Source organism: Corythoichthys intestinalis, chromosome 12 (assembly GCF_030265065.1).
Source record: "Corythoichthys intestinalis isolate RoL2023-P3 chromosome 12, ASM3026506v1, whole genome shotgun sequence".
Taxonomy (NCBI): domain Eukaryota; kingdom Metazoa; phylum Chordata; class Actinopteri; order Syngnathiformes; family Syngnathidae; genus Corythoichthys; species Corythoichthys intestinalis.
The window spans coordinates 38259457-38284175 of record NC_080406.1 but is presented as its reverse complement, the minus strand read 5'-3'; the positions used below and the strand labels follow the sequence as shown (position 1 = coordinate 38284175).

The 24719-nt window shown below is 40.0% G+C and overlaps 2 protein-coding genes across 2 annotated transcripts in view; both read left to right on the top strand.

Annotated features, from left to right (window-relative positions):
* Nucleotides 1–2728: 2728 nt before the first annotated feature.
* On the top strand, nt 2729–8545 carry tmem177 (transmembrane protein 177). The gene is made up of 3 exons (XM_057852862.1): nt 2729–2905; nt 3284–3521; nt 7722–8545. Exons 2-3 carry the CDS (start codon nt 3321–3323, stop codon nt 8451–8453), a joined length of 933 nt encoding a protein of 310 aa, XP_057708845.1. The 5' UTR covers nt 2729–2905; nt 3284–3320; the 3' UTR covers nt 8454–8545.
* A 1812-nt stretch (nt 8546–10357) lies between these two features.
* ptpn4a (protein tyrosine phosphatase non-receptor type 4a) overlaps nt 10358–24719 on the top strand; it is a 140552-nt gene continuing 126190 nt past the window's right edge. Inside the window, exon 1 of the mRNA XM_057853196.1 lies at nt 10358–10844. The gene's annotated coding sequence lies outside the window, so the exon portion shown is untranslated. The remainder of the gene's footprint in view (nt 10845–24719) is intronic.

The following is a 24719-nucleotide window of genomic DNA, read 5'->3' as shown; positions in this document are numbered from 1 at the left end:
GGCAGCATCCATCATAACGTTGTGCATGCGTCCATTAAAAGTGTTCAGGCGGCAGACGTGTCTTGAATTTCGTTTCGCTACGAGCGGTTGTTTTAAAAGTTATTAGGGAAAATCATTGTTTTTGAACCTTTATGAATCGTAATCAAATCGTCACGTGTTGAATCGCGACAATCAATTTTTGGAACTCCCTTAATAACCTTTAAGTTTGTATAGTTGCGAAACCATATTGAAGGAATCATATTGCCTCCTCAGCAGCCACCTTCCACGAACATGTTATACATGTCAGTTGGCCCTCCTGCTCTATGCCGTCTGTAACTTTTCTGTAGCCGAGGTATTTCCATACAAGCGATTTCTTTTTCTTTAATAGGGTGAAAAAGTTCAGGAGTTTCACTAAACTCCAGCCATTGTGATGCACAGCTGACTCACTGACACTGAGCAACAACCAGGGGAGAGGTTTGAGCCTTGCAGCTGCAATCTAGGGATTTCTCCCTGCATTTACTGTACATAAAAAATAGCTAATACCTTAGGGAGGGTATGACAGAAAATTTTTGTGGTTTTGAAACCGTGACGTTGTCATACCACGGTTATCGGCACATGCCTACTACCCAGTGCATGAACAGTGCATCAACATTAACAGTCCAAATCAGGAAATGTTGAAATGTATTGGTTTATTTCATGTTTGCCAACTATGAAGCCCTTTTGAGGACTTAGGGTAATTATTAAGGGCTATATGAATAAATGTCTTGACTTGGTTTCATCTCATCAAAAGACACATTTTTCTTTTTGTTTTTATTCTTGGTTTATCACATAAAGAGTATTATTGAGGATAATTGCTTCTAGTGGGTATGCCAACACATACAGTAATACCAAATTACTGTTTTATCTCTCAGGCCCACTTGCTTTCTTCACGCACACACCTACCTACACATCCTCCTGCTTGTTTCCATGGAGACAGCATGAGAGGAGGATTTCTCCTCGAGGATCAGAATATCTGATCTTAATATATGTACAAACACACACATATGGACACGCAGCCGCTCATCCCGAATTACAACATTCTCAAATCCACAGAATGGTCATTGGGTGCAAGTGAAGGCATAAGACATCCAATCCAATTGACAGTGGCGCCACCAGGGGGTGGCCAGGGGTGGCCACAGCCACCCCTATGAATTGGTTGGCCACCCCACTGGCCACCCCGCTTGCCAGTATATCGTTAGATTGTTGTAGCATCAGTTATGCATTTCATCCCAAATGAATGCATTTATTTTGTTTTGTCAAATGTAGGGCTGTCAAATTTATCGCGCTGAACGCGCAGTAATTAATTTTTAAAAATTAATCGCGTGAAAATATTTATCGCAATTAACGCATTCGCGGTAGGACTCATTCAGGCATTGCCGCAAACAGCCTACAATGGCGCCGTTTTACTTATATACAGAGATAAGAGGCAGTGTCAAGTGAGTGGAGAAGATGCAAGCATTCCTAACGCAGAGAAGATATAGCATTTGCAGCCACCACACACAGTCATGGATGCACCACTTCCCATCATGCATTTGGGCAGAACAGTTAAGTCGCCACAGTATCATTTACTGAAAGCTCAACAAATACACTACATGGCAATATTTAGTCACAATATACAAACTCATTTTTATCCTTTAAGAATTACAAGTCTTTCTATCTGTGGATCCCTTTCACAGAAAGAATGTTAATAATGTTAATGCCATCTTGTGGATTTATTGTGATAATAAATACAGTACTTATGTACAGTATGTTGAATGTATATATCCGTCTTATCTTTCCATTCCAACAATAATTTACAGAAAAATATTGCATATTTTATTGATGGTTTGAATTGCGATTAATTACGATTAATTCATTTTTAAGCTGTGATTAACTCGATTAAAAATTTTAATCGTTTGACAGCCCTTATTAAACGTACACCTTATGCCTAATATATACATACAGCACAATAAAACAATCGTTTTGGAACTCAAAATGTTGACTGGACAGTTATGGACTATGCACATTAAATCATTAGTAACATCAAATATTACACAATAAACCAAAGTATATAGCCGTGTCCTTAAGTCTTTCTGATAGTTTTCTTCTGACCTTTTTACTGCAATAATATGATGAAAACCTGAAATTATGGCTTTTAGTTTTGGCCACCCCAAGATTTTAAGTGGCCCCATCTGGCCACCCCTATGAAAAATTTCTGGAGGCGCCACTGCCAATTGAACTGGGAACTAGTAGTGTGTGACCATGTTTCAGTGCCATTGACAGAGAAAGATGTCCAATCTTTTACGACTGGGACGGTTAGCAGCGGATCACCGCTGTCAGCCCTTCTAGTCAAAATGGATTGGACGTCTATTGCAGTCAATGGTAGCCAGTTAAACAGGTGGCTTTGAACTAAAGAAAGATGAAAAATAATGTTGTGACATGGAGGACAGCCAGTAGATTTCCGGAAATTCCTGTAGGACATTTAATGTCAAAATGTTAAAAGGCCACTTTGGACGAAATTCAATTAATACATTTTTCACAATTTTTAACATTTCTCTTCTGGCAATGACTGTCGTGTTTGGCGCGTAATAGCAGAAGTTAAAATATAAACAATATTAAGCCGTAAAAAAGTGAGGATCGCTCTTGTGACAGCATGACCAGGTCCCTGAGCACGACTCACTATTTACCTAATGTCGTAAAACTGTCGCGCCACAGCAATACGGCAGCGACATCGATTTACGACCAAAGGTCATTTCTTTTCATGGTTGTCATGTAACATTCGTGCACAGCTGTCCTTTAAAAACTGATATGGGCAACATGATAGTTTTAGGCGCCTCTAAACTATAAATGTAGTCGTTTTTTCTTTTATTTTAAGCGTGGGGTTTTATTTCTACGGTGCTGACGCCATGTAAGTATAATAGCCCGTTAGCATGTGAGTGATTTACTGTAATTTTGCATTTGTGGACACGCTTAAACAATAGTCATGAAGTGTATTTTATAAAATCACGGTGAAGACAAGCTTTGGGTCAATACGTCAGGAAATCTTACGATAGCCCGGCGTTATGTCATATTTGTGCATTAAGTCATGTTTGTGAGGGGGGAAAAAAGCTTAATAGATCGCAAATGTCGCTTAAAACGAATATACTATAGCATTTTCAGGCCATATTTCAAAAGAAGTAGACTATTTGAAAGTGTCACCAGGAAAAGGATTTTTATGCTTAAAAATAATGATATGCATGGCAAATAAATGATGCATCCTATCCTAAGAAATTTCCTCTCTCTTCAGATTGTTTCCCCAGAAGCTGACGTCAAACGGCATAGACATGGCGTCTAGGTTTTTGAAGTATTCAGTTCTTCTTCAGAAGTACAGAACTCCACTTCTTATAGCGAGCTGTGGTGGCATCTTTGCAGCCAACACGTTTTACCACGTCTTCCCTGATATGTCCTACCGACAGCTCTACCAAGCCTGGTACAAGGGAGAACCGGTGACACTGTCTGACAAGCTAGAAGGACTTTTCCAGCAGGTAATTGAGATTTTGTTGTTGTTAATCTTTCTGTTACTGTTATAGGAAGAATGATTCAAAGTACTACCACTAGATGGCAGAAGCTACAATTAACCTGTGTACAGTGGTACCCCGACATACAATCGCTTCGGCACGCAATCTTTTTAAAATCCGACCTAAAATTTGAGTCGCCATTTGTTTCTACATCTGACGACATGCTCAAAATACGACGACTTATGACAGCGCCACAGTTTCTTTGTTATACGGACGCACGGCGGATTTTCCTGTGAGAGAAATCAATAGAGGTGGGAATCTTAGTGCACCTAACGATTCGACTATGATTCAGAGGCTCCGATTCGATTATAAATCGATTATTGATGCACCACAACCCCCCCCCCCCCCATCTCCCCCCACCCCGCTTGTAATTTTTTGTACACTAGTTTCAAAATTGTTCAAAAATCCTCTCAGGCTAAACAAACTATTATTTCAGTATCAAGTTAACCGTTAAAAACAGTAAATAAAATACTCAAGTCCCCATTCTGTATCGGCAGCTTTAAACTACATTCAATTAATTTAATGTTGTGAATCAACCGTTAAAGTTGTAAAAATTGCTCCCGTTATTCCATAGGAAAGTCTGTCACTTCGCATCTAGTTCTTGGTATATGATCTAACATGGCCGTCGTCTGTCATTTCACATCTAGTTCTAGATATATGTGATATCTACCATAGCCGTATGTTGCCGTATGTTTGTATTTAATTTTTTCATTAATAACAAATCTTAATTCTATCATTTTTTTCACACTCACCCCTTACTAAAGTTGTTTTTTTTTGACAACAGAAAAGATAACAGTGGCAGTCAGATACCATTTTAATTTTTTTCAGGTCATTCATTGTCAGACAAATGCAGCACGGCAAAACGCCTTGCTAAACAATAAGTAAAAATATCAAAATGGCTTATCTTTTTGTCCTCTGTAGGAGCATGGCCCTCAACAAAATGTTTACAGCATATGAAATGTGAATGGCTTCACCTTGCTGGCGTTAAACTGGTCTTTTGGACGTCCGTGCAAGTTGATCCGTTCTTCACATTTTTTCCTCCCGAGTTTTTTGTTTCGTGAAACGTATGAAGAAAACATCCTTCATATGTCGTAATGTGTAGAGTCGTTTCTACAAGTTCCATAGTAGCAGTGTTTGATCGGCATGTTCTTTTTTGAAAGATTACCGGAGAAACAAGCAGAAATAACATGAATTGTATGTGAGGGCTCGTCTATAATGACCCACTTCCGCTTTACGATGGCTACGTCACGGTCTAAAAATAGCATTTGCGCGGTATGCTATTGAAGATGGAAATGAAAGAAAAATATGGGCGTGGTGTGCACGTCCTTGAACTGGCACGACAATGCGGCCGTAGAATGTCTATGATCTCGACGGTCCTCCTCCGGACCCAACACGCCTACTGTCCGCTGCAGATAACACCTATAAGAACAGAACATTAAAAGAGAAAGTAAAATCTCTACAGCATCTATCTCTGTCACGCCAGCAACGCGGTGCGTTCAGGTACATCACGCAAAACCTGATCCGTTACATTTTTACAGGAATTATTATTGTTGTTATTATTATTTTTTTTCTTTATAATTTATTGACTGCGGAACGAATTAATTGAATTATAATGTATTTTTTGGGGTAAATCCTGCTTGACATACGCCCTTTTCGACTTTTCGACCTGTAACGAATTGACTTCGTATGCGGCGGTACCACCGTATTTGGGAAACGTTTTCTTTGGCGTCCTGGAAAGTTTTTCTAATATAAAACATGTAAATTGGTTCCATAAATTTAACTTGTGATAGTGTGAAAGAGTTTGTTCATTTTATAGCATTAAGATAATATAATTAAAAAAAACATAAAGCATGTTTCGACTAATAAAATCATTAAAATAATTTAAAAGTAACAAGTTAACATAGGAGCCCCTCTTCACTATTACCTTAACTCACCTCTGTGTAATGACATATTCCATTCATTATTTTTTCCTAGATTTCAGTTTTGAACTTTTAAATTTAGCTGTATCTGACCCCAACAGATAACATCAATGTAAAAAAAGTTTTGAAATCATTCTTATTAGTCTCATTTTTTAATATCATAAAAACCTGAAACTTGCACAGGGGTTGTAGACTTTTTACAGCCACTGTGGCTCTTTCCTTTAAAGGATGCACCGCACGTTCTCGATAGGGTTAAGGTCGATGGGTGATAGTGCCCAATGGTACTACCAATAACAGCACCTGCATCTTCAATGGTATCCTTGTCACGTGGGATTGTGAGAGAATTATTATACTGCGGAAGGCATGGTTCTTCTTTTTTTTTTAGAGTGACAGGAAATAGCCAGCTTGAAACTGCACATATTTTCCATAGGTCACTTCGACATCATACATCACTCGGACTGGTGAGATGGAATGATTATAAAGCACTTTTCCACATATTGAATGTTGCTCAAACAACTTTATAATACTTGTTAAAATTAGAGATATAGTTGTGCAGTAACCCCGTGTGACGTAGACTGGACTGCGTTTGATAAGTTTTGTGGCTGACACCTACTGCATATCCGTATTAAAATGCAGATTTATGGAACATTTGTCATATTAAATTTGAAGTATATTTAATACACTGACAGTTATCAAATGGTCATTAAAAAAGTTAAAAAACATACAGTGACAATACTATAGGATCTACTTTTAATACAAAAAAGGTGCTGGCTGCACAACTTTGTGAAATGCAGTTCAGTATACGCCAAACGTTGTTGGGTTTTTACTTCCATAAATTAACAAACTGGTATTATAAAGCACTTTGAGCAATTTTAATGAGTTGGAAAGCGCTATAAAATCATAAATATGCTAATATGACAGAACATCGGGTTTAATCATCTGATCACATGCAGCTATTTCTTTCATTCATCACGGCCCCTTTCCGTGGGAATTCGAAAAAGAAAAAAACTTTATCAGGCTGTACGTTTGACCACACACTAAGAATGAACCATCTACCTCACTAAATCCTTCTCCAAACATCCAAAAGATTCTAAACTAGAGGTAAAATACCATTTCTTTCCAGATGCTACCATGATGCGACGCGAGAAATGTAAACCATGACGTCACTAAAGAACCTCCCATGAAATTAATATGGCAGAAAACACTCAGGTGACATGAAGTACCGCTCTGAGACCACCAATTTGGCCAAATTTCAAAACTGTCCAATATGCATGTGTGATACATCATTGGAAAGCTTAAAATCTCAATTTTCTGGGGTAAGAAACATTTTGGACGGGGGGCTTTTTTTTTTTTGGAAAAAAATGTTTTTTAAACAGCAAAACCCTATCTGGAGGTGAGAGCACGCGAGAGCAGAATTACAGACGGCATGACTTTAACTTTCTTATATTATCGCGTACTTACCTTGTTTTCGATCCAAAAACTCCATGTTGCATGTATCACTGAGTGTCAAGACACAGCTGTGAATGGCCACAGCTGCATTTTATGGGGATTTTATGGGTGAAACATGGTAATATAACAAGGTCGTGATGCAGAAATCGCAGACATCCAGGAGTGGTCGAGATTTTCAGATATTTACCCTTTTAAATGTTTTTTTTTGTTTCAATTTTTCTTTGTTTGGATTGATTATTTATCATCTAACATATCGGGGAAAATGCGACAGTAACAAAAAAATACAATTTAGCGATAGTTATGAGATAGATATCCGAGAGTTTTTTACGGACACCATTTTTTCCCATTGTGACGTAATTTGTTTAAAAGTTTAAAATGTGCGAGTGAATAATTATTTAAAGTCGTTTTTTTAAAAAAAAATTTTTAAACAAAATATTTGACATCGATTAATGATTCTAAGCTAAAAATGACAACATTTTGAATAAGAAATATAATTACCTACCTTGTTTTCATGGCTAAATTGAAACAAAAAACGGTTGCGCGACATCTGCAAACGCGGGTTTCCAGGGTAAAACAGGCAAGTTAAAAATAGTTCAGGGGCTTAATGCGCCATGAATCTGCTATGGCAGCATATAGACATTTTGTTCGATCAAACACAACAGTTGTTTTGGCTTAAAATACAGCAGTTTCTTTTAAAGAGGAGTGCAAGAGCAGAAACTGCTTTTTCAGTCTTGTCTGTGTTTTCCGCCATATACCGGTAATTGACATTTCATTTAAATCATGTTATTTTTATACGTAGGTGCTGAAAGACTACAGTGTCACCCCATCCAGTAATTTCTCTGCATTCGCCTCCTTTGGGTTCCACCCAGTCAGCGCCGGCGTCCCTTGGCTGCCTGCAGGGGCTCAAATAGGCATCCCGGCGAACTTTAACAGCACACCCGACGACCATGATGGTATCACTAACCGGACTATTTTCATAAATGGTAAAACGGTTGAATGGGACAGCGAAACTGGGACAGCGCTAAAGGAGTCTTTGGTGCTCTCCCTCCGAGCACAGAAATTTGCCATAGCTCGAGAGGTCGCCCGTTCACAGTCGGGCGCACCCATCCTAAGTGCTGCAGTTGCTCCATTCTGCCTGAGTGGGGTTTGGGTGTACAGCGTGGTTCTGAAGCAGGTGTTCAACCTTCACGCCGGCCCATTTTTGTTACGCGGGGTCGTTAACTTGGTAGCGCTAGCACTTGGGGCTGTGTCTTACTTCCTCATCTCTGACACCGTCACCCAGTGGTCCGATTACAGCTCGGATCGACGGGCTGCCGGGGTGTCGTCCGACTATGCTGAAGGCGGGATAGAGTTTTACGACAAGATTCTATCTAGAAACAAGACACTGCGCACACTCATGGGACAGAAGGGAGAGGAGATGTACGCACCCAATGGGAACTTGTTTCCCGCCAATATCATTCAGCTGAAGCACACACCGTACACCTCCAGGAGGGATGGCATAATCACTCTCATGAAAAAGGACAAGATTTAACTCCAGGAGGGATGGCATAATCACTCTCATGAAAAAGGACAAGATTTAAGTTTAAGTAACAAATTTGTTTGAATTGTTTTTTTTTTTTTTTACTCATTAACTGCCATTGAGGATGATAAACGTCCAATCTGTTTCGACTTGGAGAGGCTGGCAGTGAACAATAGGAATACAGAAATTGGAGAATTTTTAGTGTTTATCATTTTATTTTAAAATGCTTAAATAAACACATTTTAAGAAATATTTCAGTTTTTTTTTTTGATAATTTATAAATTGATAGTGTTTCTAAATAATGAATTGACTATCAAAATTGTAATTTCATTTGACAATTAATTAGTTGTTGATTAGTCAATTAATTGTAGCAGTCCTAGTTGGCAGACATCATTGCCCTCCATAGGAGACCGTGACTACAATGTGGCCTGTGACAAAGATGATTTAACGCAATATATTATATTCCCAGTGCAAGTTTGTCATTTCCCTTGTGGCGCCCCCAGTATTGTATGCACGCCCTCACCAACCCATACCCAGAGAAGCAACCTTGACTGAGGAAAAATACGCTCAAGTATGCACACATTTGCATGTCTGGCTAATTTGTTTAGCGATAATAATCTTAATATCAGCTCTGTGGGGCCTTGCAACTCATCATGCCACACTCCCCGAGGTCATATGTCTGCATATTAACGAGGTTCCGATGCGTGTTTTAATTACATTTCTAGTCAGATACCTTGAGGACTGAACTAAAATAGCAGCTTATAATGAATAATATTGCAAAGTACAATGGACTATGGTGGAAATTCAATGTTTTAAGTGTAAAACATGATCAAAAAGCTTTTTACCTCCGTCAGGAGCTGAAACCTACAGAAGGAGGAGGTTATATATTGGGTTATCTGTCCGTGTTCATGATAACTATAGAATGAATAAAGGATTATCAAACTTGAAAGATGATCGCAATGTCCAACGGAAGAGGTGATTCAATTTTGGGGTCATGAGGTCAAAGGTCACAGAAAAATAAATTTTGTGATAAATTGATGATGGATTTTATTAAAATTTACCGAGTAGGTGATATGAAGAGAAAGGGTCAAAGATCACAGAGGTCAGAAATATGGCAATGCTTTGAATTTGGCTGCTCAGGTGGAAGTAGGCCAATGATCTCTCAGTGCTTCTCTAGTATTGTATCTGAATCCATGCAAAGGAGGCTGTCACTTCATGACTGGGGTTCAGTCAATCATGTGTGAGTTACTTTGGGATGTTTCTATCAACAACAGTTCACTGTCTCATCTACTTCTCAGTGTGCTTTTGAGAGGGACACAAAGGACCATTGTCTTGCTTAACGCGCTGGCTGCCATTACGTTGTTCGCCACATGAGGCCACTAGAGCCCACATTAGAACGTGTGCTCCTTTTACAGGAAATATGAATTACACGGCTGCTTGGTCTGAATATGTGAATGAACACACTTGACAATTTTATTCATTGAAACAGATTGGTAATAATTTTAATTAAAACATTTTGAAAGGGAGGACTTCACTCTTAGGCTGCCACTGACGAAGATAGTCGTCCTCATCATTTAGACTGGGAGGGGCTGGCAGCAATCGAATGATCGCTGCCATCCCTCCCAGTCCAAATTGATTGGACGTATATTGCCATTAATGGGCGTTTTACATATAGATTTTCTAACTAACATACCATACCTACTCTGTGAAAAGATACATAACATGTGAAAGTTTACAATAATGTGACTTCCCCTAGTAATAAAATTACATATTCCCAACATCCGGGTTCTGTGAGGAGTTCCACGCGTGGTTTGATTTACCTGGGTGCGCTCCATAAGTAGCAGCGCGCCTCCCGCTTTTGTTGCCCCGCCCCCGCGCGCCCCATTTGCGCCATTACGTCGCCGCCACCGCTGCTGTGTCGCTCCGACAGGCAGCTGCAGTACCGAGAGAGGCTGACAACCGCGAGCAAGCGCACCAAGTCCGAAACGTAACATTAATCGATTAAGTCATTTACGTTAAATATAATCAGATCGGTTTAGTTATTTTTTGCTTTTTAACGCGTTTAGTTTTCTTAGCCTGGAATGACCGATAGAGTTTGCGTTTAGCCAATGCTTTCTGCGTGGGTTCCTGTTTTGTGGATTATCATCCGTGGCTGCCGAAGCAGTGGTAGCATGGTCGCGGCCGGAGGAGGCCCCTTTTTGCCGGATGGATGTGCGTGACTGCGAGCACCCGTGAAGACCCGACCCGACTGTCCGTAATAATCATGCCCAGGTCTCGTCGGCAGCTGCGGGCGAACTCCTCTTGAATGTTCGGGCTTCATCGCCCTACCGACAAAGAGCATTTCCTCACACGGCGAACAATTTATTCCTTGAAAACTGGACGCCCCCGGAGCAGTTTATGACGGTAAGAATAATTCAAAAGACACTTCAGCTTTAAAAACAGTTATTTTCCCCCTTCTCCAGCCAGTTGACGTTAGCTATTTTAGCCCACTAGCTTGACGCTGTCACTTTGCTCCAAGTTGATTCACGCCGCTACATATTTCCCAAGAATTTTATAACGCAGCTCCAGTTTGACCAAATATATGGACATAATTTTGCACATTATTATTTTTATATTTCAAATGTATAACTGCGTGCTTATAGTCATGACCAATGTGTAGCTCGCTTGTTTGCTAACGCTGCTGTCCCCATTCAAATACATCGCAGTTAGTTGTTAGAGAAACCTAACACCACAAAATGATCAATCATTCGCACTGTTGCATCGCATTTAGCGCCCTCTATTAATGAATCCATGCCTCGGCCTTCCGTATGTCAACATAAATGCCCCCTTCGTTAATGGCTCATTCATTGTAACGTTACAAGTGTACAATAAGCCCCTTCAATGACAGCCCGGTCGGTGTTGAATGGAGCCAGTTGTATGCCTTTAAATATGGCGCACATTGATTTGAAGAAAACGGAAAAAAGAAGCAATTAATAACACCTTCATATTTATTTATCCCCGTTCCCCAAACTACAATATGGCGATGGTGGACCGTGACAATTAAACTATGCATTTCCCACCCCCATTCATGTGAAACCATAATGGCTTTTCTTCTCGGCCGTCGCCTTTATTCATGGCATGCGCGTCATTAATTGCACATAACAGTTGCTAATCGAACAGTGGCGCGGTGTTCAGTAATGCCAGTCAAGCCTGCATGCAATTGAGGCGTCCTCCTTTTTTTCTCGATGACGTAATCCTCCACCATCCGTGCCACATATTTTGGGTCGCAGTCGCCCCTCTGCTGCCTGCTGCAGCTGATATCATATTCGTATCATATCTGCTTCTCCACGTTTGTGCATACCTAGCCCATTTCTTTTATTGCATTTACACAATCTCCAGTTTTTGGTCAGGAGTAATTCTTCTATAGGGGGTGGATACATTATTGAGTCCTACCTGGGATATGTCTTTGAAGTATTCTTTAACACCAACCACTGTGTGATGGGGATCATCAGAGATCAGTAAAAGAGCTATCTCTCATCCCTTCATGATCCCAATGAACACAATACACAAAATGTTGTGTTGAGCAGAAGCTGTGGTTTTCAACCTTAACATAATGGCTGCCATTGACGGTGCTAGATGTCCAGTCAATTTTGACTGACTGGGACTTGATTGAATTTATTGAATTTATTGTCATTACTGAGAGATACCGTGGCTGGAACTCCCAGTCAAAATGGATAGGGCATCTAGCGCTGTCAACTGCAATGAAAGATGAGCATGCCCTGCTAGTCTTCTCAGTTTAAATGATTTAGATTAGGCGTGAACGATATTGGAAAAGACTACCATAGCGATTTCTGGGGTGGGGGGGTTGCGATTACATTTGTTTTCCCCTGAAAAATCGGGAAACATTTTCGGGGCTGTTTAAAAAAATTCCCATCGCTCCGATCGGTCAAACGGTTCGGCTTGTACGGCGTGCCGAAAGAACGCGGACAAAAAGTGACGATCATATAATAATACATTTTTCAAAAACCTGCATTAACGGGCGAACGGAAAATTTTGGGTGGTCAATCGAAAATTTCCCATCGTCGCGTGAATTTTACGGTCGTTTCGATACTTGAATGGTGCCAATCGGTCAAACAGTTCGGGCTGTATGGCGAGCCAAAAAATGCAGAGAATAAGATGTTTATATACTGTATGTCAAAAAGAATAACGTTGAGGAATTTCATTTTCTGGGCCTTTGCAAGGCAAAGCCCCATATAATAACTCTAATCGCTCTGTTTGGGATAGGCCTGAACGATATTAGGAAAAAATTAACAGTGCGATATATATATATATATATATATATATATAGCCAAGGCTCCACACTTACTTTTTGCATTGGTTGCACCAAAATTTTTCTTAAGGTGCACGAGAACAAAATGTAGGTGCACCCACATTTTTCATTGCATCACCTTTAACACCAAGCCCATGTAGGCATGGGACGAATTGGACCTAGGATCTTAGAATTGTGAGGTGGACGTGCTAATCCCTGTCCCACCGTGCCACCTTCATCATGTGAATTATTTTAAAACTAGAATAATGTAGAAAAATGTTTGTCTTTATTAAATGCTTTATGAAGTGAGTCCTCTCAAATTCACTCATGCTTTGACGCTTACGCTGCCGAGAACAGCCACTCACTTACACAATGAATGAGTTTGCACAGCACACTTCAGACAGGGCTGCAAGTTTAATGATGATTAACACATTTATGCCTTTGATCGTAAAGCTATGGAGGTTTCTCCGGTCAGATGAAACCTGTCAATCATCGTTAACGTTAAGTACCAAACACCAGCTGAGCTGCACTGGTGACCAAAGAAAACGGTTTGAACACACAGCTTAGCAGGACAGAGGGTGAGAGCCTATGGCACTGTACGAGCATGAAGCAGAAAAACATGAATATATTTTTTTAATCAACAACCCGATCTTCGGCCCGATTTCCGATCACGTGATCGGGGACATCCCTAATTGATATAATGCCATTTAATCCAGGCTTGGTGTATATAAAAGGGATGCAGGATACGTGATCTGCACACTTGCTGCTTTTACGAAGTAAAACAAAAGATTACATGTTGAAAAATAAAATAAAATTACACGTCCTGCGATGTGACACAGTAAACTAGCATGAAGGTTGGTAGTTGGTAAGATATCGCACCCTGGAATTACAAATTTGGAGAAAAAAAAAAGATTAATACTAATATTTTATGTATTAGAGAATCAGAAACTAATTGATAAATTGATAATTTAGGGCTAGGCGATTATTGTAATTTTCGGACTATAAGCATATAAAACAATGAAATCTATTTTTTTTTTTTTTTAAATATTTTTTAAACAGTGTGATATTAATTGGACAATACCACACAGCCCTCTTTTGGAATTGGTATCAGTTGTGAAAAAAATTGTATCGAAACAATACTAGATCAAATGTAGCAAAAATGTATGACAAAAGCCAATATGAGTTGACCTATTTTTACTCCAATTCTGCTTTAAGAACAAATCGGAAATAAACAAACTGACCGAAACTTGGAACCAAGCTTTCTTCTAAAGACTGCCATGAATTGGAATTTTCCTCTGAAAATGACGCTCTCGGTGGAAGGAAATGTAGCAGAAATGTCCATTGCCCCTTTCCCACTGAAACTAGTGGGTCAACGCACGTTTCTTCCAACCCGATGCAACCCACTAGCAATTGGCATTTGGCACCTTTCCCATTGACAAAAAAAAAGCCGTGTTTTTTTTTTTTTTTTCCCACCCGTCTAACCCCCAACCCCTCCTCAGCCGTGCGTGAGGTTACGTAACGTCACCACGCTAAGATACGAGTCAACACAAGTGTGACCGAATTCATTCAGTTCAAGGAAGTAAACGATGCAGAGTAACATGGAAGCCTCCTTTCCGTTTGTGTTCTATGTTTTCATGCTTTTTACTGTCCTCAAAATGGTCGAAATTGTTATGACGCATCACGTAAGAGCCTACGTCACCTTGTAGATTAGGGTGTTGACTGTTGACCCGAGGTTTTGCTTTCACACTGCTTGACGATCAGAGCCGAGGTGATTTTAACGCGGGTCGCTTGGCGGGTTGATTGACACAGGTCGAGGCGGGTCGCTGCACCTTTCCCACTGCCACCAAAAGCCGATTGTAAGTGGGTTGACATGGGTTTTTTGGCCAGTGGGAAAGGGGTACATGACAGCAATCAATCAAGAGGCGACCTTTCATGGTGTTTAATATTTACATAAATCTGTTTATAAAAACTTAAACTCCGATCTATTTTTTTTTAAGTTTCAGATTCCCTATCTTATCTGTTAACATACAATATCAAAATGTAGTCAAGAAAATCAGAATAACAATCATGATCACCTATTAATCAGCAACTATTGTAAAAATTGAGGAATCACTTGGAGGCATTTATTTCTTTGTGGTTTTGCCAAGTTTTATGTTGGTACGTCATTATTACAACAATCCCTCTCCACACAGAGTTGCAAAATCAGCACAAGTGATGTGTTTGACGTATTCATGGATGCCCTCCATTTAGGCTAGAATTCCCTTAGTGTCGCAATGGTTGGTTAACCCCATTTTAGAGCAATGAGCCACCCTCATACCGCCAAACGCCTGAAGATTTGCACACTGGGTAACGTGAGATTACATACCTGCTTTCTCACAGTTTCTGCCGGCTCGTATGCTTAGTATGACCCAGATGCTTCAGATTAGATTTCCTGCAGTGATGCCCCATCTTTTGCTGTCACAGCAAACATGACCTTGTCGTGAGAAATTTCCATGGAGACGTGTGTGCTCATTGATTGTTAATTCTTTTACAGATGGCAATAGATGTAAAATCTGTTTGAACTGCTGATCATTGTGTGCGTATTTCTTTTATGTGTCACACCTGCTTGGTTTTAAATTTAGCTAGTGTTTTCTTTCTCTTGAACTCGTGATAATGAATAATCAGGTTTTGAATATTTCACCTCTGTTAACACCTTTTTAACATCACTGTTTGGATCACAAAGTCTCACCTTTATGAACATTTTAAATTAAAGGGTCATAGATTGTTTACTGGGTTTAGTTGGTCATTTGTTTTGAATGCCCAATATCAGATGGAGTGGTGTTTACTTTTAAGAGCCCTTCTTTTAACTGGAACCAGGCTGCCTTTGATTGACGCTGTCCGCTGGTGACAGCCTTGTCAAAGAGCAGGCTGTTCATGTTTAACCAAGTGGACCAGCTGCCTGTCCATCCAACTGGAACCCGTTGGAAAGCTCGCAGTACAGTCAGTACAGTTGGGGGATTTCAGTTTGCAGAGCTATCGATAGAGCCAGTTCAAATGGATAGGACGTCAATGGTACTAAAATATGAGTTACTACTTAAGAGAGTCCGTTGGTCTGTTGATGAGGCCACACAGTTAAAATAGCATTTAAACTGACACAACAAAATTGGCCTGTCACTTGAATGTTCCATTGATTTACTTAATTTTTTTTCCTCCCTGGAAATGGATAAAATGTGTACTGTATATATATTAAAAGAGGGTAGAAGATTAAGGGTACATGGATTGCGTCATTTCATTGAGGTTTAACCATATTCTGTTGGATAAATTAGAAATGCAGTAAATCTTGGAGTTGGTTTGGCTCTTTTTCAGAGAACATGATATGAATGCATTTTTTCCGGAGATTATATTAGGGCTGTAAACTGCCTGTACCAGAATCTCTGTAAAATTCAGAGTAGAGTATATAATCCTGAGGAAGTGTTCTTGAATTTCACTTTAAAATCTTGGAGAACTCATTCTGCTAAACGCGCCACGGCCACCCAGAAAAATAATAGAATAAGGCTGCAACAACTAATCGATTATTAAATTCGTTGCCAAGGAATTTGATAATCGATTTTTGCCGGAAGCTATGAGCAGTCCCATTTGGTTCGTTGTTTGTGTGTATTGTGAGGCTTTGCGCGCGCGCGCCAGTGATTAGAGCAAGAGCGAGAGAGTTCATTGTTACACTCAGGTTGGGTTGCTGACTCAATAATATTAAAAAGTGTCGAGAGTTAGATTGTCTTTTGTGTTGTTAGATCCAGTGTGTCTCCCCTGTCAGAGGTGAGTACATAAAGCCTATTGTATTCTTTGTTTATGTGACATTACACACTAAGCTAGTTAGCGATTATGCTAATCAGTGTCCGTTTGTATTGTTTTAGAGAAGCTTATTAGCACTTGAGTTATTGTTAGATAGTAAATTTGTCTCATTTCTTTTATAAAGAAACAGCTCACATAAACCCTTGGAGTTTCCTTTTAACGCAAACTCCCATTCAAACTGTAAATTGTCACACAAGAGAGTCTTTGAAATTGGATATGGATTGTATTTATGAACAACTGTTTGATAAAGAAAACTGATTCATTACAGTCTGCCTCCTCCCTAATCGATTTTGTTATTTAGTTTAAAGAAAGTAAATGACTCTGACACAATTAATATCAGCGCTTTGCCCACATCAAAAAAATGTCAATCAGCAGCACTTTTTAAATTTAGATTAATAGGACTTTTGTCTGATTTGTGTACTGAGATTTTTTTTTTTTATATACTTTAAACATTTATTAAAAACTTAAAAAAACAAAACAAAAAAAAACCCTACAATGCTCCAGTTGGTCGAAATCCAGCGTAGGGCTACTGCACCTTAAAACATGTTTTGTTTTCTCCTTGAGATAAGTGTTGTTGTGATTAGGTCTAAACAAATAAAAGTTGAATTGATTTTATTTGACTTAGAACACATCCATAACTGAACAGTATGGACATGCCGGTGACAATGTTTTTTTTAGGTACCGGTAACCTATTGTGGTTACTCGGTTTTATGATGATGATTATTATTATAGTTATTTTTTGTTCCGCAGCCCCTTTGAGCTCAACTTGACCCCCTTAGAATGCTTCGAAATGCACCAAAATCGGCAGGCAGGTCAAGATAGGTGCAATTGTTGATACTGTGTAAAGACAAATTACAAATTCACTATGTAGCGCCCCCTAGCAGTCATTCTTTGTCCCGCCGACACTTTGAGCCAACTTTGACCCCCTCAGAATGCTTCAAAACTCACCAAACTCAACAGCCAGGTGAAACAATGGTGAAAACGTTGATAAAATGTGAAAAAAAAAAAAAAAAAAAGTGTAAATGTGTGTAGCGCCCCCTAGGAACAATTCATTCATTCATTGTTTTTTTTTTTTTTTTAAAGGTGAAAGCGGAAGTAACAACGCAAAGGTTAAAACCTAGAACACATCAGTGCTATATGAATGGGATAGCATACGCGGTGCCCAGACTGCCGTTAGTACTACATCCAGTTTTCTTTGGAATGGCAGAGCGCAGGGGTGGAGTGGGACTAAAAAGCAGCCCTGGACTTTGACTCAGCCCAGCCCACAAGAATCGCTATATGAAGGGAAACAGACCCCCTAGGGGTGTCCGGGGGCATACCGCCCAACCCCCGGGGAGAATTTTTTTTTTTTTTTTTTTTTTTTACATTTTATTGTAAAATGCATCAATTTCTTGCACTTTAAGAGAAAATGAAGAAAATATGTCTAGACTGTCACTGTCTGACTTGGGGCGCTCAAAGTACTGCAAGGCTGAACTGGAGTTGGGTTCATTTTCTGTACTAGCTCTATGATAGATCTGAATAAACAAATGAAAATGTATTTTCCAAAGCAAGTTTTATGTATTCGGGCAAATTCCACATTCTGAAACTGTCAATGATTATGATGATGATGACAATGACAATAAATTCATTCATTCATTCATTCATTCATGTATCCAATTGATTATAATATATCTCTGTCTATAAAATGATTTCATTGTTTATGCCATAATTCAGTGGTCTCCAAACTATTCCACATAGGGCCGCAGTGGGCGCAGGATTTCATTCCAACAAAACAAGACAACACCTATGCACCAATCTGGTGTCTTACAAGTGTAATCAGTTGATTGCAGTCAGGTGCTGCTTGTTTTAGCAGAAACTTCATTGGTTAAACTGTCGGTACTCGATCGGTTGAAAGAAAAACCAGGCCCCACAGTGGCCCTTGAGGACTGGTTTGGAGACCCCTGCCATAATTAATCTTGCCATACAAATAATAAATTTCAATGAAAATACAATAAACATTTCAAGACAAATCCTGTATACATAACCTTCATTGGAAAGTATTAACCAGAAAACAAAACGATATATATAAATGATTAAAAATATATATCAATTTAACTACCTAAACTTTAAAGTAAAACCATTCATTTTATTAATATTTTGTTATATTTCTTCTGAATTAATATTGCTGCTGCGTGTGCATACGTTGTTTTACAGCAAAAATTTTTTTTCAGGCGAGTGATAGTAGGACTAGCATATTGTAACTTGACACGATTGCAAACGGGTACATCGATTAGCTGGCACTAACCCTCTAATTGTCATTTATTTCATTTAAAATGTACCTACCTGGTGGATAACAATTGCCAGTATACCGAGCAAGTGACCCTCTTCATCCCTTTTTACTTGCTCTGCGCTTGTCTAGGGAACTTCCCTCTCAAACTTCCACCAGCTTATCATTACCCCCTCCCTCTTTTTTTCTCTCTCCCTGCACCGGCTGCACGTCAGAGCGGCTGCCGCTCCCCCTCTCACCATCGCCGGGGCTGGGCTGCTGTTACCCGACGTGGCCGTTGCAGCCAGACTGCTGCTTGCGAAAATATTCGTCAACTTATGACATTTTAATGCTTCGCTCTCCAGTTTCTTTAATTTTTTTCTTCCTAACCTTCTCCGCGCCACCCTTCTCTTTTCTTTTTTTGCCACCACCATCCATATTGTGCATTAACGCTCGTCGCCATTTTGCTTCCACAAGGAACCAATGAAGGCAACTTTGTGCTTCTTTCGTTCTTCTATCAGACTGGCGCATTGCTGCCACCTGTCGGATTGGATGCGAACTGTAGATAATCAGAGGCTAGGGGGGACAAAAACAGTGATGTATAATGAATGGCGGCCGCCGGCCGTCCAGGGCACCGGCCGTTCTGTGATCCTCCAGAACCCACAGATTACCAGTCCGCCCCTGGCAGAGCGTGTCTGTGGGTGGGCACTGCCCACCAGTGCCCCCCGGTAACGCCCCTGCTACATTACAACCATACCCAGTGTGACTTAAGCAGATTTTGATCAAATCGTTAGTGTGTCAGTATTGGGGTAATAATTTGCAAATCTGTTAGATTCCGTTTCTAACTTACACTCAGACACTCTATTGCCATCGAGCTGTACACAAGCGTACAAAGAATGACATTTTGTTGCATTTGGCTGCGTACAGTTTGACTGTCATGTTTGCAATAGTGGATATGTGCTAAGTTCCTTGCTGTCAGAAATCTGACACTTGCAGTAGAAGAACCCAATAAACATCCCGTTGCACAATGTTTTGTATTTCATTCATCCAAAATCGATCCACACGCTAGCTTTTGAGAGAATCAAAATGTAATACCATGTAACACTTTTTCCCCCCAATATGTTCACATTTTATTAAAAGAAAAAAAATTACACCTTTAACTCTTTTACTGCTGTTTGCAAAAGTAGACATCCAATACGTTTTGACGGTAATAATTGATTGCCAGCCCTCCTCGTTCAAATGGATTGAATGTCAGTTGCAGTCAACGGGAGCAAGTGCCTTAACATCGCTGCAAAATAATTACTTTTAGGTTGCACATTGAGCATCTTGAACATAACTCTGCACAAGTGTGTTTTGTGGGTTTTTTGGCTGATGTCAAACAGTATTAGTCATAGCAAAGAAGTGTTATGATGACTATATAGTAGGAACCAAAGCAGTCATTCACATACAAGTCTTGTCCGTGCCCCCTAATGAGAAGGTGAAACAAGGGTAACAATTAACTCATTGCCTGCTATTGACACCGATTGATGTCCAGTTTATTTTAAAAAGGAGGACTACCTGTAAATGCTCATGTTTCAGGCGCTAGACATTGGTCATTTGCTCCCAGCTTCTCTCTTAGTAAAAATTGATTATTGTAACCAATGACTTAAATGTGTTCATACCTTACCAGATACCCGCTGACACCAATTCAGAAAAATATGCCCTGTGGTCATATACTGTTGGTAATATGATATGATTTCCCAAAAGATTGCTTTTACTAGTGTGTACAGTAAGATAAGAATTCTAGGCTAAAGCCCAACCCCCACATGTACACACCTCAAGTATGTAAGTACATCTGGCTTCCAATTCTTTACTCTAGAGTTATGCTCCAGTACTGGTTTTGACTTGTCTTCTGCCAATTCGGCCCTGCATCAACATTTAGAACCACACAAATACATCTACATCACATCGATGCACACATACATAATAATTCTAAACTTATTTTCTAAAACAAAATCCTACTCTGCTGACCTCTGCTTTCTGTGCAAGCTAAGCTTGGCGTGTTTGATTTATTTATGGGCTGTTTACGTGGTGACACTGCAACAGCAAGACGCAACAATTGTGTTGCGGAATGGCCTCGCCTTTACATGGTGACGGTGAAAACGGAAAGCGAAGACGCAAACTTTTGATACCGACCTCCAAAGCGTAACGATTCGATCGCGGGGATTGCTCTGCAAGGGTTGAGTAAAAACCCTATGAGTAAAAACTTTGGAAAGCCCTCGCTCCGTTGACGTCAGCATGTGCACACGTCACTGGGCATGCGCAGTCATCGCTAGTAAACATTCAAAACAGCAAACATGGCGGAACGGCGGCTTCAATTGACTGTTTTTAGAATATTTTTAATTTAAATATATTTTATTTTTGTGCCTTTTGTAGAAAAAGAAACACACAGATTCCATTGCTTTGAGTTAAAAAAAATACATATACAGTGGGGCAAATAAGTATTTAATCAACCACCAATTGTGCAAGTTCTCCTACTTGAAAAGATTAAAGAGGCCTGTTATTGTCAACATGGGTAAACCTCAACCATGAGAGACAGAATATGGAAAAAAAACAGATAATCACATTTTGATTTTTAAAGAATTTATTTCCAAATTAGAGTGGAAAATAATTATTTGGTCACCTACAAACAAGCAAGATTTCTGGCTGTCAAAGAGGTCTTTCTTCTAACGAGGTCTAACGAGGCTCCACTCGTTACCTGTATTAATAGCACCTGTTTTAACTCATTATCGGTATAAAAGACACCTGTCCACAATCTCAGTCAGTCACACTCCAAACTCCACTATGGCCAAGACCAAAGAGCTGTCGAAGGACACCAGAGACAAAATTGTAGACCTGCACTAGGCTGGGAAGACTGAATCTGCAATAGGTAAGATGCTTGGTGTAAAGAAATCAACTGTGGGAGCAATTATTAGAAAATAGAAGACATACAAGACCACTGATAATCTCCCTCGATCTGGGGCTCCATGCAAGATCTCACCCCGTGGCGTCAAAATGATAATTAGAACGGCGAGCAAAAATCCCAGAACCACACGAGGGGACCTAGTGAATGACCTACAGACAGCTGGGACCACAGTAACAAAGGCTACTATCAGTAACACAATGCGCCTCCAGGGACTCAAATCCTGTACTGCTAGACATGTCCCCCAGCTGAAGAAAGTACACGTCCAGGCCCGTCTGCAGTTCAGTAGAGAGTATTTGGGTGATCCAGAAGAGGACTGGGAGAATGTGTTATGGTCAGATGAAACCAAAATAGAACTTTTTGGTAGAAACACAGGTTCTCATGTTTGGAAGAGAAAGATTACTGATTTGCATCCAAAGAACACCATACCCACTGTGAAACATGGGGGTGGAAACATCATGGTTTTGGGCTGTTTTTCTGCAAAGGGACCAGGACGACTGATCTGTGTAAAGGAAAGAATGAATGGGGCCATGTATTGAGAGATTTTGAGAGAAAATCTCCTTCCATCAGCAAGGGCATTGAAGATGAGACGTAGAGTGGGGAGAACAAGTATTTGATACACTGCCAATAGTGTATCAAATACTTGTTCTCCCCACTGTAGCTGGGTCTTTCAGCATGACAATGATCCCAAACACACAGCCAGGGCAACAAAGGAGTGGCTTCGTAAGAAGCATTTCAAGGTCCTGGAGTGGGCTAGCCAGTCTCCAGATCTCAACCCCATAGAAAATCTGTGGAGGGAGTTGAAAGTCAGTGTTGCCCAATGACAGCCCCAAAACATCACTGCTCTAGAGGAGATCTGCATGGAAGAATGGGCCAAAATACCAGCAACAGTGTGTGAAAAGCTTGTTAAGAGTCACAGAAAACGTTTGGCCTCCGTTATTGCCAACAATGGGTACATAACAAAGTATTGAGATGAACTTTTGGTATTGACCAAATACTTATTTTCCGCCATGATTTGCACATCAATTCTCTAAAAATCAAACAATGTGATTTTCTGTTTTTTTTTTCCACATTCTGTCGCTCATGGTTGAGGTTTACCCATGTTGACAATTACACGCCTCTCTAATATTTTCAAGTGGGAGAACTTGCACAATTAGTGGTTGACTAAATACTTATTTGCCCCACTGTATATATATGGCGGAAAACACTCAGGTGATTTAAATTGCATGTGACTCGAAAAAGCATGTTTATTTCATAATACACGCGGTATTTTATGCTCCTGAATATGGACCGCTTGGATGTGTGTGGAAGCGATCGCTATATTTTAGTTTTTTGAATCCCGCGCCATGAAAATGAGTGACTTCCGGCTTCGGACTTGCATTGAGGAGGAGGGCGTTTTGACGTGTACGGGAGAAGGAGTCCTCTTCACTATACAGCTGTACTGTTGTGTATTAGGACTAAGGATTCAGCTGATTTTTCGGATTAATACGTTTATTTTTCGCATCGCGCCAGCCAAACGGCTGCAGAAAAATCTTGCTGTATGAGGGAGAGGCGTGTGCGCCTTTTTGGAGTTTCAAAAGGTTCCCATTCACCGTGGATATTGGCCAAAACAAGCCCTACTACTGTGGGACCATTGGACTTATGAGGAAGTGAGTAAATATCTTGTTTTGTATTATGTCAAATACGAATACAACGATTACAAAGTAAACACTACAAACTTTATTTAAATAAAGGACTATTTACGTTTGATCATTGATAGGCATGTAAAAAGCTCTCCTCATGCACATTAGCTGCACGTTAGCTGCACAACAACTGCAGTCGCCCTCCTCCGGGGAACGAGCTGTAAATTGCTTCCGCCGGGCAGTTTGCCGATCCGCGAAGACAATCGACAACCCAGTCGTCATGTCAAATAATCCGGGCTAGTTATGTGTGATTTTCCACTTCGAAGACTTTGAAACATCACTCAGTTCGGGTTAGCATGTCGGCTAGCTGTCACGCGTCTTGGTTTGTTTACATTCTCCGAAGCCGGGGAAGGGAAGTGACATATGTCCGATTTAGGTGTCATAAAATATCGTTCGGGAGGTGCAACAGTAAAGGTGAAGTCGACAGTTTTGACCATTATGGAGTAATTTTGCCATGTCGTCCTGAATAAGTGCATTTTTATTATTTCATATTCCATTTAGCACAAGACTGTTATTTGTCATGACCATGCCATTTATTTAGTAATTGGGGAAAATTTCTGGATAAAAAGAATATCCTGTAAAAATATTGGAGTAGAGAGACTGAAACAATGACATTTTGCGGCTCTCTTCGTCGCGTTTTCCTCGTTCTGAATAATTCCCCCTCAATGGGCAGTATAGTTAAACCGATGAGCCCAGTCTCCCGCTGACGTCATCCATCTGTTGGGGACGCTTGAGCCCTATAATGGTAGGCGTGGCTAACCGGCAGATTAAAAGGCAAATTTCTCGTCATGTGCGCTTTGCTAAATTGTTGTATATTGTCGTATCATCTCAAAATATGATTCTAATTCACATAATAATGCTATTTAAGACTTTTTTTCTCCTGTCGTATGCTCTTGAAAGTTCTGCTCTGAGACTCCCAATATGGCCAAATTTCAAATTGTCCAATATGCACGTGTGATACATCATTGGAAAGCTTAAAATCTCAATTTTCTGGGGGAAGAAAAAGTTTGAACAGGAGGGCATTTAAAAAAAAAAAAAAAAAAAAAAAAAAAAATTTTTTTAAAAGGAAAACCCTATCTGGAGGCAGGAGCACGCAAGAGCAGAATTACAGACGCCATGCCTTTAACGAGATATTATCGCGTACTTACCTTGTTTTGATCCAAAAACTCCATGTAGCATGTATCACTCAGTGTCAAGACAGTTGTGAATGCACACAGCTGAATTTTTGGGGGATTTTATGGGTAAAACATGACAAGGGTCGCGATGCAGAACTCGCAGATATCAAGGAGTGGTC

Bases quoted from the DNA above. Each gene is read 5' to 3' on its own strand.
- tmem177 (XM_057852862.1), top strand. From the start codon at position 3,321: ATGGCGTCTAGGTTTTTGAAGTATTCAGTTCTTCTTCAGAAGTACAGA. The intron at 3,522-7,721 runs GTAATTGAGATT...TTTTATACGTAG, and splicing joins TAGAAGGACTTTTCCAGCAG to GTGCTGAAAGACTACAGTGT.